Source organism: Geotrypetes seraphini, chromosome 5 (assembly GCF_902459505.1).
Source record: "Geotrypetes seraphini chromosome 5, aGeoSer1.1, whole genome shotgun sequence".
In the NCBI taxonomy this organism is placed as follows: Eukaryota; Metazoa; Chordata; class Amphibia; order Gymnophiona; family Dermophiidae; genus Geotrypetes; species Geotrypetes seraphini.
Genome location: NC_047088.1, coordinates 183,634,606 through 183,651,826, shown reverse-complemented (window position 1 = coordinate 183,651,826; position 17,221 = coordinate 183,634,606). Strand labels below are relative to the sequence as shown.

General features: G+C 42.4%; 1 protein-coding gene across 1 annotated transcript; it reads left to right on the top strand.

Annotated features, from left to right (window-relative positions):
- Positions 1-3,345: 3,345 nt before the first annotated feature.
- On the top strand, positions 3,346-17,198 carry LOC117360407 (ran GTPase-activating protein 1-like). Its single transcript, XM_033944119.1, is given in 3 exon segments — positions 3,346-3,371; positions 16,312-16,915; positions 16,917-17,198. Coding segments are annotated over 3 exon segments (912 nt in total).
- The last annotated feature ends 23 nt before the right edge of the window (positions 17,199-17,221 follow it).

The window sequence follows — 17,221 nt, the reverse complement described above, 5'->3', positions numbered from 1 at the left end:
AGGGAGAAACCGTTGAAGCAATAGAATTCTGGGGAAATTTAAATGAAATTTGAATGATAAAATAAAACAAAATAAGTGGTAAAACAATAAGTGAGATTAAAAAATATATCATAAACTAAAAAGAATTGAAAATAAAATCAAAACAGTCAAAACTGAAGTCCAGCTTGAACGGGTCCCCGAGCCAACCGTTGGTCCGATGGCCAGACTGCAGCCCTCCTCCGTTGGCTCTCCCCTGCTGGCATGGGGGAGGAGCGAAGACAGTGTCGGGTGCCCCGCTGGAACGGGCCCCCGAGCCGACCGTTGGACCGATGGCCGGACTGCAGCCCTCCTCCGTTGGCTCTCCCCTGCTGGAATGGAGGAGGAGCGAAGACAATGTCGGGTGCCCCGCTGGAACGGGCCCCCGAGCCAACCGTTGGTCCGATGGCCGGACTGCAGCCCTCCTCCGTCGGCTCTCCCCTGCTGGAATGGGGGAGGAGCGAAGACAGTGTCGGGTGCCCCGCTGGAACGGGCCCCCGAGCCGACCGTTGGCTGGACTGCAGCCCTCCTCCGTTGGCTCTCCCCTGCTGGAATGGAATCTCCCCTGTCCCTCCTTTCCTCTAAGGTATACATATTCAAGGCTTCCAGTCTCTCCTCATACGTCTTTTGGCGCAAATCTCCTGTCATTTTCGTTGCCCTCCTCTGGACCGCTTCAAGCCTTTTTGTGTCCTTCGCCAGATACAGTCTCCAAAATTGAACACAATACTCCAAGTGGGGCCTCACCAACAACCTGTACAGGGGCATCAACACCTTCGTTCTTCTACTAGTTATGCCTCTCTTAATACAGCTCAGCATCCTTCTGGCAGCAGTCACCGCCTTGTCGCACTGTTTTTTTGCCTTTAGATCTTCGGACACTATCACCCCAAGGTCCCTCTTCCCATTCGTGCATATCATCCTCTCACCTCCCAGCATATACAGCTCCTTCCTGAAGAATACTGTCCATGTGACTAACACAGTGGGATTCAAAAGAGGTATGGACAATTTCCTGGCATAAAGGTTCATATTCTTTAAATGGCACCTTAACTTAGGCGCCCGTAGGCACCCTACTGAGACCTAAGTACAAAACGCAATTTAAAAGCGGTTTAAAAAAAGTTCAAGGCCTACAGAAGCAATTTATAATGCCTACTACCACTATAGGCATGGCTAACGCTGTTAGTGGTATTACATGTCATAACGCGCCTCCGTAGGTGCAATTCATATGAAAGGTAGGCACTGGAAATGTAGGCCTAGAAAACCCTGCCCTATATTTCTGGCACCTACCTTACTCGAAGCTGCAATTCTATTAAAGGTGCTGTTGCATGATTGGCACTCGATTGGTGGCCGTTTCAAAGGTGGCCGCCACCAACAGCGCCATTTATAGAATCTGGGCCAAAGTTCATAACAAAACAAAAATAGCCTGGAAGAGCCATCACTCATCCCTGGAAATGAGTTAAACTAAGAACATAAGAATAACCTTATTAGGTCAGACCAATGGTCCATCAAGCCCAGCACCCCGTTCTCACGGCGACCAATCCAGGTCCCTAGTACCTGGCCAAAACCCAAGGAGTAGCAACATTCCATGCTACCGATCCAGGGCAAGCAGTGGCTTCCCCCATGTCTTTCTCAGACTATGGCCTGATTTGCCTAGACTAGCCACTATTAGAGACAGGATGCTGGGCTCTGTGGACCTTAGTCTGATTCAGTATGGTTTCTCATATACTTTGATATTCTTATCTTAATAATAATGATACTTTACCTCATTAGCTGCTAGCAACTGTGCTAACAAGCACCACAATGAAAACAAAGAAAGGGTGAAGACTTGAAGCATAATAAATATTACTAAGGGGATACAAAAAAAAAAGTCACCTGCCTTCACATGTGCTTGGAACATTGAAAGCACAAAAAAGGAATATCACCAAGCTGCTTTCTTCTTTGTAGCCCCCTCTCTGTGGAACACATTATCTTTTCTAATCCGTGTCCCTAGGGAAAACTCATTTTTTTGTATTGGGCCTATGATGAGTCATGTCTGCATGAGCTAGTGAGCCAGAGAACTGTCTGGGACAATTTTCCCTTGCTTTCATTTTTTTTCTCTCTTTCTTGCCTTGCTTTTATTGTGTTAAAATGGTGTTTCTAGTCTGTCTTTACTTTGAGTGGCTGTAAACTATTTTGTTGTTTACCTTTGAAAGGCAGTATAATTAATATATGAAATACAGAGCTCATGACCATACACAGTGGTGCAGTGAGGGTAAGGGGTGCCTGGGGCAGTGATGCCCCCTCCCCCACACCCTCCTCTCTGCCTTTGCTCTGCTCCTTCCATGCCCCCGCCACACTCACTTCCTCCCTTCCACCCCCGTACCTCTTTAAATCTTTGCCAGTGAGAGAAGTTTCTCCGGCCTGCTACTCAGGCCAGCATGAGCTTTCCCTCTGACGTTACTTCCTGGCTGACGTCAGAGAGAAGGCTTGTGGGTCAGCCACATGCAGTAGCTGCCTGCGTCCCTGCAACAAGTGCCACTGAAGGCAGGAAGGAGCAGCAGCCCATCTGGAAGGAGGTAACTGGGATCCTCCACTGACCCAGAAGGCTTCCCTCTGACGATAGCTCTGACATTGTAGGGAAGCCTTCCGGGTCGGCTTCGGTGGAGGGGAGCGGGCAGGAAGGAAACTGCTTTGATTGTTCCCACAGAAAGATGGTATTTTTTCAAGAGTTTTTTGGATAGCTTTACCCATGTGGAATTGTTGGAATTGTTCCACATGTGACTTCAATATGGTATTGACTACCTTCCTTCACATATGTATTGAATCATACTATTGCCTCAGAGTTGTGATCTTGAAGATTTCTATAACCCCTTCATAATTATCTTTAATCAGGTCTTTCATTTGGAGAAGTTTATACATTATCTATAATACAGGGCTCCTTTTACTAAACTGCAGAAGAACTTCTTACAGTGGACCAGCGACGTAAATGCTCAGATACTCATAGGAATTGTATGAGCATTAGAGCATTTACCTTGCTGGTCCGCGGTAAGAAGCTCTTCATTATTTTTAGAGTAGTAAAACTGAAAAATTATTATAAATAGTTGCCATATTAGCGGCAAAGACAAATCCATAAATGTTGGCATGTAAGAAGCGAGTGTTTCAGGGCGCCATATTGGAGAGAGCTCATCCCCTGGTCCATATGAATTCCACTGGCTGATGATGGGTGATGATGGGGAAGGGAAACAATATATGGCATATTTGGGTGTTTTAGAATTATTGGGGTATTTTTTAAAGATACTTTATGGGATATGGCTGTTTTAAACTGGTTGACCACCAGACTACAGAGGCTGATGGTAAATGAAATTTGCTTACAAGAAAAGAAGGTAAGTAGTGGACTGCTCCAGGGATCAGGACTAAGGCTGATTATATTCAATATATTTGTGAGGGACATTGCCAAAAGAATAGAAGGAAAATTTTGCCTTTTTGCATATGATATGAAGATAACAGAGTGGACACCCCAGAAGAGGGTAGAAAAAATAAGAAGATATGTCAAAAAATGGGAATAATGATCTAAATTCTGGCAATTAAAATTTAATGCAAAAATGTGCAGAGTGATGCATTGAGGGTGACAAATTTAAAGGAAATATTTTTTGGATAAGTACATTACACGAGAGGGATCTTGAGGTGATAATTTCTGAGGATCTCAAGTTGAAAAAACAATGTGATAAGGCAGTGGCCACAGCCAGATGAATGCTAGACTGTATAGAGAGAGGTATAACCAGCAGAAGAAAGGGTTGCTGAAACCCCACTTGGAATATTGTGTTCAGTTCTGGAGGTCGTATCTGGCAAACGATGTAAAAAAAACTTAAGTGGTTCAGAGAAAAATGACAAAAATGGTATGTGGTTCACCACAAGACATATGAGAAGAGATGTCATAATCTGAATGTTTATATCCTAGAAGAAATGAGTAGCAGGGGTGATATGATGCAGACATTTAAATATTTGAAAAGTATTAATATACAAACAAACCTTTTCCCTAGATGGGGAAGTGGTAGAACTAAAGGACATGAATTGAGGTTGCAAGGGGGTCAACTTAAGAATAATGGCAAGAAGTACTTTTTTTCAGAGAGGGTGGTAGATGTCTGGAATGCCCTCCAGTGGGAGATGGTAGAGACAATAATGGTAACAGAATTCAAGTATGCATGGAATAAACCAAAATAGTATTATATAGAAACAGAATCAAAACAAAAACATAGGCCCTCTTTTAATAAGCCAATTACTGCAGTGTCTCCCAATACTTGGGAATTAATGGGCTTTGGTGCCGTTGCCACAAATCAGCCACTAGCGCAGTTTTCTAATGGGGGGTTAGCAGTACTTAGAATACAACTCCAGTAATTGGGGAAAAAAGGCCAAACCTCTATGGTCTGTATCCTGGTTATGGTTAGACAGTGCTGGTTAGACTGGGGCTTCAATGATAACTCCAGTGGTTGGGTAATAAAGGCTGTGCTGGACAGACTTCTATGATCTGTCCCCTTATTATGGTTAGACAGATCTGGATAGACTGAAGTGAGGCTTCGATGGCAACTCCGGTAGTTTGGGAACAAGACCTTTGCTAGGAGGATTGCCCTATCCCCATCCCCGTGAGTTTTGTCACTGTCCCTGTCTCTGCCCCATTCCTCTGCCTTAACCGCATAAGCCTCAAACACATATGCTTTTAAAGTGTTTGAGGCTTGTGCAGATGAGGATGGAGCTCGCGGGGATTGGATGGGAAAATGAGTTCCTGCAGGGACAGGGAAAAATTTGTCCCCATGTCATTCTCTATTCTACAGTCTTTGTTTGCCTTGAAAACAGCAAGGACAGGTGTTCATGTATTCATCTGTTAAATTGCATCATACCGTATGCTATGAACTTGTTGGGCAGACTGGATGGACCTGCAGGTCTCTGTTCTTGACTTTGTAAAAGGCAGCTTTCTTCATTCTCTTTCACTACGTAGAATTCGGATGATATTCAGCCGGCATAGTGATCATTTTTCTGACCACCACCCTGTTATTCAATGCCTGACCTGGTCTGGGCTTTGACATTGAATATCCAATTTTTTTTTTTTTTTTGAGTCAGCTAACATATACTGTAGTTGGTCAATATTCAGCCTCTCACTACATAAGCCAAGCACTTAGAAATAGTATTGCTATTTATGTTGCCCAATTTAATCAGTTAACTTATGCGGTGAAGGGCTGAATGTCAGTACTTAACCCAACTCCACCCCTGGAATGCCCATGATAAAGGAAGGAGAATAGGGAGACACAAGTGAGGAGAGATATTGAGGAGCTAAAGAGTGAATTACACATGTAGGTCAATTAGAGGAGTTTGAACTATATACAGAAGTTGATGGGAAGTCAGTGAAGTGACAATTTTAAAAAAAATCTGATTCTGTTCCTCCTAATGTTTTTATCTTAGACATTAACTTTGCTTTAACTATTGTAGTTCTTCCCTTTTTCCATTGTGTTCCTGTGTGCCCAGTAATTTCTTGGTCTGCGTTTAAGATTATGTTCTAATTATTATATCTAATACTGTATATGTTAAATGTACTTTTCCCCTTTTTTAATTATAGTATATCGCTTAGAAGTTTTGATAAGTGATTAATCAAATTTTAAATAAAACCTAAAACTTGAATTTCAGAAAACATTAAAGACTTACCTTTCCTCCTCATAATAACTGATCTCCACCCCCCACCCCCACCCCCCCACCCCCATCTAGAATCTGCATTCAGAAATCAAAATTCTAGGTGTTTATTTGGATAGAAATTTAACCATGAAACCATTTACAAATGTTATGGCAAAAAATTCATTTTTCACTCTTTGAAAGTTACGTACAATGAAGTCCTTCTTCAGTACAACTGCATTTAGAATATTAGTTCAATCTCTGGTACTTATCATACTGGATTATTGTAATTCAGTTCATTTGGCAGGTCTTCAGTCAAATTTGCATAGATTGCACAAAATCCAGAATGATGCTGTGCGTCTAATTTTTGATCTATAAAAATTAGATCATGTTACTCCATATTATAGTCAACTTCATTTGAGGCCAGTTTGGTTTAAATTTGGGACTCTTTGTTACAAAGCTGTACATGGTCAAGCACCTGGTTATTTATTAGAACAATTTACACTTTTTAAGGTGGATCATCCATTAAGGATAACTTCAGTGTTTGTGTTCCCTCCAGTGTGTGGATGTCTTTATAAGAAATTTTTGCACCGAACAATTGCATATCAAGCTGCTAGCTGGGATTCAGAACTGCATATTTTGTTTGCTTCTTCAATTTCAATAGTTTTCGGAAGTGCATATATGAAGACTTCCCTTTTTGTAAGATTTCTAGGAAAGTAAGGAAGATTATAATTTGTTTGTATTTCACTGTGGTGTTCAGTCTCTTGATGATGTAAACCGCATCGATCTAGAAGGTATTGCGGTCTAGAAATGTATTGTAATATAAGCCACAATGATTCCTTGTAAAAAAAATTGTGGGATATAAGAAACTGTATGGTATGATATGATATGGGTGATGTGAGCATAATGACTCTGATGGAATATAAGTTGTGCAGCAGCATTCTGAATGGATTGAAGGGGAGAGAGATGGTCATGTGGGAAGCCAGTGGGAAGCAGGTTGCAATAGTCTAGGTGAGAGGTGAAAAGGAAGTAGATAAATGTTTTGGTAGTGTGCTCAGAAAGGAAAGGTCAGATTTTGGTGATGTTATAGAGAAAGAAGTGACAGGTTTTAGCAGTCTGTTGGATTTGGGCAAAGAAGGAAAGGAAAGAGTCATAGATGACACCAAGGTTAGGAGCTGACAAGATAGGAAGGATGAGTGTTGTCCACTGAGATAGAGAGTAGGGGGGGGGGAAGAGATGTAGATTTGGGTAGAAGCATATGGCCATGTTTAGTTTTAAGTGATGACAGTCTTGGCCATGTTTAGTTTTAAGTGATGACAGGACATCCAGGCAGCAATGTTGGACAAGCAAACTGAGACTCAGGCTTGGATTCCTTTAGAGATTTCAGGTTTAGAGAGGTAGATCTGGAGTCATCAGCATAGAGGTGATATTGAAAACCATGGGAGGAAATCAGAGTACCAAGGGAATGAGTATAGATAGAGAAGAAAAGAGGTTCTAGGACAGAGCCCTGGGGTAGTCCAATCAATACTGGGAGAGCAGTGGAAGAGGATCTACTACTGCATACACTAAAAGTAAAATGTGAGAGATAGAAAGAAAACCAGGAAAGAATGGGGCCCTGGAATCCAAGTGAGGACAACACGGTAAGAAGAAGGCAGTGATCTTCAGTTTCTAAGCAAGAAGGATGAGGATAGAGTAGTGGCCATTGGACCTGGCCAGGAAAAGGTCATTGAAGACTATGGCAAGAGAAGTTTCAATAGAGTGCAAAGGTTGAAAGTATGATTGGAGTGGGTCAAGGATGGCTAGGGATATAGAAAGTCCAGGCTACAGTGGTGAACAGCACGTTCAAGTAGCTTGGATAAGAAGAGGAGGAGGGAGATTGGTCAATAGTTGGCAGGGTAGGTAGGGTCCAGTGAAGGATTTTTGAGAAGCAGTGTAATTACGGCATCTTTGAAGGCATTGGGGAAAGTGAAAAGTGGAAACTGATAGATTGAAGATGTGCCAGATAGAAGGGGTGACCATAAGAGAGATAGCATTGAGTAGAGGCGTAGGAATCGGGTCAGAGGAGCAGAGAGTAAGTCTTGAAAAGGACAGATGCGCAGTTTTCTCTTCAGTGATTTTAGGAAAAGAGGAAAAGGAGACAAGGGCTGAGGGAGGATTGACAGATTGGACTTGGGGAGGGAGAGATGGAGGTGGCTTGGATGAGAAATCAAGGTTAATTTTGTGAACCTTGTCATAGAAATAATAGGCTATAGTCTGGGGGGAAACTGATGGAGGGGTTGGAGGTGGGAGCATTTGAGTAGTGAGTTTAGTGTGATAAAAAGATGGTGAGGGTTGGATCTTAAGAGAGTCAGTCAGGCGGGTGTTGAAGTCTTGTCTGGCAAGGGAATGAGCAGACTGAAATGAGGTCAGGAAGAATATGAAGTCAGCAAAGGGTGCAAGATTTGAGGTAGAGATGTTCAGTAGACCTGGCAAAGGAGCATAAGCAGTAGATTTTCAGGTTCAGCCAGGGCTTGGGTTTGGCACACCTTACAGAGCTTGGGGAGCAAAGGTATCTAAAACAGAGGAGTGAGTGGTATTATAGGAAGAGACAGCTTCATTTACAGACTGGTGTAGTATAGTGGTAGAGAGGAGGGGTGAAATAGCAGTGGAGAGAGTACATGGATCAATAGCCTGAAGATTCCTAAGCATATTGGTGGAGATCGGCTGGGTCTGGGGTGGGGGTAGGGAGTTATAAAAGTTATTAGATGATGGTCAGAGAGTAAAAGAACTGTGGTGCAGAAATTTGTGATAGAGCAGTTACAGGACAAGATCAAGGCAGTGGTCATTTGGTGGACAATAGTTGAAGACTGAATGAGGATGTTAAGGCTAGAAGCATAGGAGTTGGAGGGGTCATCAGTATGAATGTTAAAATTGCCAAGAATGAGGAAAGGAGATTAAGGTTCAAGAAAGAATGAGATCCAGGAATCAAAGTCAGTGAAAAAGGAAGAAAGGGGCTTATCATGGGGTTGGTAAATGACCACTACAAGGAAGGGTAGAGAAGCCAATAATCAGATGGAATGGACTTTGAAGGAAGAAAAGCAGTGCAATTGAGGTGGAAGAAGGGGTTGAAATCTATAAGAGGGTGAAAGTAGTATCCCAATACCACCTCCATGACCAGCTGAGCAAGGCATATGGGAAAAAAGGTAACCTCCATGACATAGGGATGCAGCTGAGGCAGAGTCTTCAGGGTTGATCCAGGTCTCAGTTAGTGCAAACAGGTGGAGGGATCGAGAGATAAATAAGTCATGGATGTAGGCAAGCTTGTTGGAGATAAAGCAGGCATTCCACAGGGCACGTGATAAGGGCAAGGAAGGAAGGGAACAGAATTAAGATTGGTGACATTACGGTGTGATCTACATGAGTAGGGTGATAGTTGATTGGAAGACCAGGATTGGGATTGATGTCTCCGGTGGAGAGCAAGAAAAGGGGCAGAAATAGGGGAGGTATTAGGGGAGAGGAGAGGATCAGCAACATTGTGGATAAAATGCACATAGGAAGAACGGGGATTGCTGAATACGTGGGAGAAAGTGTTGAAGCTTTAGAGCTGAGAAGAGAGTATTTATTTATTTAAAAAAATTATATTCCACATATCCAACAATTCTATGCAGATTAAATAAAATATCCAAAATTAATAAAAGACGTACAAGTAGCGAATTACAATCTTACACTGCAAAACCTATTACAGTAACTAATAAAATATAAAAAAATGCAAAAAAGATAAAATAAAATAGTAGACAAGAAGAGAATGAGATGATGAATTCAAAAATTGAGTGACATGATGGTGGTGGTTCAGTGGTTTGGGGTGAAGGGAGAGATTGGGAAGTGTCAGTATCAGGAGGAGGAGATGTACAGGAACCATAGAAGTGGAAGAGAAGAGAGGGAAGCACTGGGATGAATATGCAAGCAAGACCTTCTCAGTAAGATCTCTTTGGTAGTCATAAGATATATTCTAAATATGGGGGAAGGTTCCTAGGACTAGGCGTATGAAGCTTTGCTGAGACTGGAAAGGACTATGGTGTCTCATGCAAAGGGTACAGTTGTATAAGGGGAAGGCAGCAAGGTTAAACTGTGAGTATAAATAAAGCTGCTCACGTCCCCACAAAAAAAGAAATATCTGAGGCAGCAAAGAACTTTTAAATGCCTGGTCATGTGATTAGAAGCAAACAGGTCCTGGGCTCAGAGAGAGGGGAGGGATGGCTTTCATGTCTGAGAAAGCTCTGTAGCAGAAGACTTTTGTCAAGAATTAAATGCTAAAAAGAGTTTAGGCTTATTGTAAATGGTATAATGTTAATGTATCTAGACCATTGTTTCACAAATAATTGTTTATGGCAGATATATTTATTTATTGGTGCTTGATATACTGCTGAAATGGTCTAAAAGGCATCGCAGCAGTTTACAATAAAATCATAAGTTTAACAGCAGTTTACAACACAATCATATATATATAATGGTACATAACATACAGTAAATATAATAATAATAATAATTTATTTCTTATATACAGCTATACCCTAAGTTCGAAGCGGTTTACAGTGAAGTCGTGTCTAGAGGGAGTACAGTGTTAACAGAAGGATACAGGATAATACAAAGTGAGCAGGTACTGGGTGGTTACAATAAGGTACGAAATTAACACGAAAAAACAGTTACAGTGTGTTTACAATGAGGTACAGGGTACTGGGGTGTTTACAGAAAGGTTAACACGAAAAAACAGTTACAGTGTGTTTACAATGAGGTACTGGGGTGTTTACAGAAGGTACAAGATATTAACAAGAGACCGGTTACAGGATGTTTACAATAAAATGCAGGAAAATACAAGGTGGGTGGGTACTGGGGTGATTACAGTAAGGTTCAAGATATTGACAAGAGAACAGTTATAGGATGTTTACAATCAGATACAGGATGTTATACTAAGTTATAGGATGATACAATATGAACAGTTACTATGGATCAGTGCTGTTTACAGCTAGATATATATGATAAGCGTAAGAGAGGTACAGCATAGGACGTTGGGGGAGGGGAAAAGGACTTTCGATGTGGTTTATAATTGGTAGGGGGAGAGTTTAGGTGGTGTTGAAGAGGCGGGTCTTCAGAGATTTTCTGAAGTCCACATATGATGTGGCTTCAAATATTGGTTTTGCTAGCCATGTGTTCAGTTGAGCTGCCTGGAAGGAAAGCATTCTGTTTAGGTACTTCTTGTAGTGGCATGATTTCAGGGATGGGTAGGTAAAGAGGTTTGTTCTGCGGGAGGTCTTTTTTGGACAGTAGGTGAGGAATTGGGAGGCTAGGTAGGTTGGTAGCATTCCGAAAATCGCTTTGAAGCTGATGCAGGCAAACTTGAAGAGTATTCTGGATTCTACTGGTAGCCAGTGGAGTTTTTGGAGGTATGGAGAGATATGTTTCCATTTCTTGAGTCCGAAGATGAGACGGACGGCATTGTTTTGGATTAATCTTAGCTTTTGGAGGGACTTTTTGTATGCTCCCAAGAATATGATGTTGCAGTAATCCAGAGTACTCAAGATGGAGGCTTGTACTAGTAGACAAAAGGATGATTCATCGAAGAATTTTTTGATGGTGCGAAGTTTCCATAGGGTAGAGATACATTTTTTGAACATTAGGTCAGTGTGTTTTTCTAGTGTTAGGTGTCTGTCAAGGGTAACCCCTAGTATTTTAATAGATTGATCAATTTCGTAATCTTTGCCATTCATGTGGATCTTGTTATCTTTTATCTGCTCGATGGGAGAGGCTAAGAAAAATTTGGTTTTTTCTGTGTTCAGTTTGAGTTTGTAGGCCTTCATCCAGAGTTCAATTTGGTTTAGGATATTGGATAGGTAAGTGATGAAACTCAGAGAAATATCGGATAATGGAAGTACGATGGTGATATCGTCAGCATAGATGTGGAAGGTGAGATTTAAGCTCTGTAATAGGTGTCCCAATGAGATGAGGTAGATATTAAAAAGGGTCGGTGAGAGCGGGGAGCCTTGGGGGAGTCCACAGTTGTTGTTCCAGCTGAAGGAGAGATTATCATCTTTAAGTACTTGATAAGACCTGAGCTCGAGAAATCCCCGGAACCAGGTAAGGGTGTTTCCTGAGATGTCTATTGACTCTAGACAGTGCAGCATGATGGAGTGGTCAACTAGGTCAAAGGCGCTGCTTAGATCCAGTTGGAGGATCAAAGCGTTGGAGCCTTGACTGAGAAGGGAGTGTAGGAAGTTTAGAAGGGAGGCCATTATAGTTTCAGTGCTGAAGCCAGGTCTGAAACCAGATTGGTTGGTATGTAGTAGGTTGAATTTGTCTAAGTATTTGTTTAGGTCAGCATTTACCAGGCCTTCCATTAATTTGGCAGACAGAGGTATATTAGCGACGGGTCTGTAGTTGGCGATGTTGTTGGTCGCTTCTTTTTTGTTCTTTTTTATAGGGTTAATAATAATTTGGCCTAGGTCTTCTGGGAATTTCCCAACGGATAGTTGTAGATTGATCCAGCTTAGAAGGTCGGTTTTGAAGCTAATGGAGGCAGATTTCATCACGTTGGGGGGGCAGGGGTCTAATTTGCAGTAAGATTTTGTATATTTGTTGTAGTACTTGATGAACGATAGCCAGTCTGTTTCCTTGAAGTTGGACCAGCTCATGTTGGCTTTAGAAGAGGAGTCAGGGTCCTGGAGGATGGTGTAGTTCCAGTGGGAGTCTTGTGAGTTTGGGAGGGCAAGTCTTGATTTAGCTATTTTTGAGTTGAAGAAATCGGCCAGGCCGTGTGCTGTGATCGTGGAATCTTCTACTGGGTTTGTGTAGGGGTGGGTGTCGTTGACAAGTTTGAATAATTTGCTACTGTTTAAGGAGGTGTTGCCTATAATGTTGGCGTAGAAGGTTTTTTTTCTTTTTAGCGATGGTGTTTTTGTAGTTAGCTAGCATTTGGCGCCAGGCGTCTCTGGATTCTGGTGTTCCTAGCTTTATCCATTTCCTTTCTAATCTTCTTAATTCTCTCTTTATCCCAAGGAGTTCTGAGTCAAACCAGCCTGATAGGTTTCTAGATCTGAACCTTCTTTTCTTCAGTGGGGCCATTTCGTTTAGGATTTGGGTGCTGGTGGAGATCCAGGAGTTCATGAAGAGGTTGGGATCCTCGTTGTGGTTGTGGATAATGTCATAGTGAGACCAGAATTCTACTGGGTTGAGTTTGCCTCTGCTTGTTTTGAATAGAGTGGGTTTGTGTTTAACTTTCCTCGTGTTTGGTGTCTGTTGCCATTCCAATTCGAAGTTGCATATTTTGTGGTCGGACCAAAGTGAGTCTGACCAGGTTTCTGATATCAATCGGATCGTAGGGTTTGTTGAATGTGAATTGGTCAGTGATACAATGTCCAGTTGGTGGCCTTTAGTGTGGGTTGATATTGGGGGGGAGTGAGGGAAGCTTAGGGAGGTTAGAAAGGACATTTTTGTCATTTTATATTGCTGAAATACTCCCCCTTTTACAAAACCATAGTGCATTTTTTTAGCACCGGCAGCGGTGGTAACAGCTCCAATGCTCATAGAATTCCTATGAGCGTCGGAGCTGTTACCATCATGGCCGGTGATAAAAACCGCACTACGGTTTTGTAAAAGTGTGTGTTGGGGGGATAGTAATGTCATGACCAATCTTCCCTCTAAGCTGAGCGCATGAGCGATCGCTCACTATTTTCATTGGCGTCGCTCATAATTTTTCTCATGTCGCTCACTAAAATACTGTAGTGGGAAACTGAGGACTGCATAGTAAGATCCCCGACGCACTGCCGACGCACTTCCGAAGCAGGTGGGGATCGTGAGAGGAGCCGCCGCCACGTCTTCAGTGGCGTACCAAGGAGGGGGTGGGGGTTGGTCCGCCCCGGGTGCAGCCTTAGGGGGGGTGCACAGCAGGCCAGGTTCGGATTTGGCTGGCTATGCACCCCGCCTAAGGCTGCCGTCAGAGAGGAAGTTCGGGCCATCCAATCGCTGCCTGGCTGGGCGGAACTTCCTCTCCGACGGCAGAATTGACGTCGGGGGAATGCTGGTCGGCCCGACGGTGGGAAGCAGAGAGAGCTTGGGGCAGCCGCAGCGGTGGCTTTGGGGCCTGTTTCCCCCGATGGTGGCAGCAGTGGCTTTGTGGAAGGTAGGGAGAAAGAAAGAAAGAAAGAAAGGGGGCATCAAGAGAGAAAAAAGAAAGAAAGGGCAGGGAGAGAGGAAGAAAAAGTTAGGGGAGGGAATGAGGTCTGGAGGAGAGGAAGCATACAGGCTGAAAGAAGGGAAGAAAGATTGGATGCACAGTCAGAAGATGAAAGTGCAACCAGAGACTCATGAAATCACCAGACAAGGTAGGAAAAATGATTTTATTTTAAATTTAGTGATCAAAATGTGTCTGAATTTATATATGATGTCTATATTTTGCACTATGGCCCCCTTTTACGAAACCGCAATAATGTTTTTTAGTGCAGGGAACCTATGAGCGTCGAGAGCAGCGCTGGGCATTTAGCACAGTTCACTGCACTAAAAACTGCTCTTGTGGTTTAATAAAAAGGAAGGGGGGTATATTTGTCTATTTTTGTATGGTTGTTACTGAGGTGACAATGCATAGAGTCATCTGCCTTGACCTCTTTGAAAAAACCCAGATTAGGAATGATAATTAACATTTTCTCAGCGTATAGTGTGCTTTGTGTTTTTTAATTTTATTGTTGGTAGATCATTTTGACTTGGTCATTTTAAAGTAGCTCGCAAGCCCAAAAAGTTTGGGCACCCTGCGCTAGAGCGTTGAAGCTGTGTATTTCTATTTTATCCCCCCTTTTACAAAACTGTGGAGCATTTTTTAGCGCCAGCCGTGGTGGTAGCAGCTCTGATGCTCAGAATTCTATGAGCATCAGAGCTGTTACCACCGTGGCTAAAATCCACACTACAGTTTTGTAAAAGGGGGAGGGGTTCGTTTGTGATGACATATTCCATACTAGGCAAAGGTGTTTTCTGTGTGTTCGAAAGACATGGTTTTCTGTTAGTATTGACGGTGTAGGATTAATCTGTGCTGGAATGGCTTGTTTAGTTTTACAATGAGTGTATTGATGTACTGCTCACTGCAATATGTAAAATGCTGCCTTTTCCTAGGTACTCATGTGTGACGTGTGGCTTGTTACTAAAAATCATGTTTTTCGTACAGATGGGAGGAGGGGGGTGCCAAAAAATGATGGGCCCCGGGTGTTACATATGCTAGGTACGCCACTGTATATAAAGATACCAGAAAGCTGGCGAAGCAAAAACTTTAAGTAAATTGTTATTCCTCTAAGTTTTGAGTATTTAACCCTCCCACAATCTCACGGGCACTCGTCCTCCGCACCTGCTCATAAATTTGTGGAGTATGTAACTTGTCGCTCATGCATATTTTTTTTTGCACACACCTCATCAATCCTTAGAGGGAACATTGGTCATGACATCTCTTTGTTTTAGCACTGTGCATTCTTTGATCATTTTATTGGTAATTGAACTTCAAAAATCTTCTATAAATGTCGCAAATTCTTCTAAGCTATGTCTGCCAAAAATATCTGTGAATGTACCTTTGTAACCCATTCTGGGCTCTTTTGGGAGGACGAGCTGAATAAATAAATAAATAAGTTGGGGTAAAAACATGGCATGAGAATCATTAATCCATTGCATCCATAAGTCTTGTGGTATATTTGTTGAAATGTCAACTAGGGTGATAAAAACTTTATTTTTGAGACTCCCGAGTGATTTATAGGATACATTCCTTTGTTCGCTTTGTTGTTTCTACTTTGCCTTCAAGGCAGCACCATTTTAAGTTTCTCATTGAGTAAAAGTTGAGGATTTTATCAATTGCTATTAAAACCATTCTGCAGGGGAGGTAGGAATTTGAGAGGAAGCAATTAAAACTAGCAAGGGGCACTCAGATGCTTGAGGGATTGACGGCATAATGACAAAGCTCCTCAATAGGGGTTTTGTGGTTTGCCTTAGTGTAATGAGGATATGATGTTGGGTAGGAACATGAGGCAAAGACAGTTATTAATATTTCATTGACTGGTGGAGAAGTGGCGGCTGGAGAGAGTGGTAATAATGAAAAACAGAATCCTGAGACAGAGTATCTAGGAGTCCATGTTAATAACAGAGTTAGAAAAATAGAGACAGATCAGAGAAGTGTCATTCCTTTATATCAGGTCATACTATTGATATATGTGGAAGGGCATTTTCTTATATGCTGTCCAAATCTGAGTTTGAGTGTTTTGCAGAAGGATGTACAAAAATCCAGTACCAAACATGCCCATTTTCAAAACTGCAGAACGTCTAGCTTCTTGTTTTCAAAAATGGCTATTTTTCCAGATGTGCATCCCTCTTTTAGAACCATTTTCAAAGAAAAACATGTTCCAAAGAAAAATGCACAAAACATGTAGGAGGGGCCAAACATTTTTAATAGACTGGCTACATAGACATACCAAAGGAACAGTGGGGAGCCTCAAGGGGCATTGCAGTGAACGTCATATAAAAAAGACCCTGGTACACATCTCAACATAGCCCCCTTATAGTATATGGTGAGCCCTCCAAAATCTACCAAAAACCTACTATACCCAACTGTACACCACACCTATAGCCCTTATACCCGCAGGTCTCACCTATATGATGGTATGGTAGATTTTTCTTGGGTACTGGGAGTCTGAGGTCTGAGATACCACCAGCATTGATCTCCCTGAGAGAAGCACTCATCATTGCTGGGGCTCAGCTGCTGGACTTGGATTTAAGTGATAATGCTTTTGGTCCAGATGAGATCCTAGCAGATTCTTTGTCAATATGTCACAAGAAGTCCAGAGCCCTTGGCAAGCCACTGACTCTGAAAGTGTTTGTGGCTGGGAGAAACCGCCTGGAGAATGATAGTGCCACAGCATTGGCTGAAGCATTTAAGGTAATTGGAACTCTAGAAGAAGTACACATGCCACAAAATGATATTAATCATGCTGGTATCAGTGCACTGGCTGAGTCTTTCCAAGCCAACCCATTGCTGAGGATAATCAATTTGAATGACAACACCTTCACAAACCGTGGAGCTGTGGCTATGGCTGAGGCCCTGAAAACACTTCGTCAGGTAGAAGTGATCAATTTTGGAGGCTCTTTGGTACGATCTAAAGGTGCTCTGGCCATCGCAGAGTCCATCAAAGAGGGACTTCACAAACTAAAGGAGCTGAACCTGTCCTTCTGTGAAATCAAGTGCGATGCAGATGTGGCTGTTGCTGAAGCACTAAGAGGACAGGGTAGAACTGGAGAAACTGGATCTAAATGGGAACTGCTTGGGTGAGGAAGGTTGTGACCAAGAGATTTTAGATGATTTTAACATGGCTAATGTCCTGGGGCCCTTAAGTGATGATGAGGAGGAAGATGATGATGATGATGAGGATGATGACGATGATGACGAAGAGGAGGAGCAAGAGGATGATGATGTGGAAGAGCAAGAGGAAGAAATTAAAGCAAAGAGTCTGATTCACCATCTCAGAAAATCCTGCATTCTCATATCATGGGGGACTTGAAAGTAGTCAACATTACAGTTTTG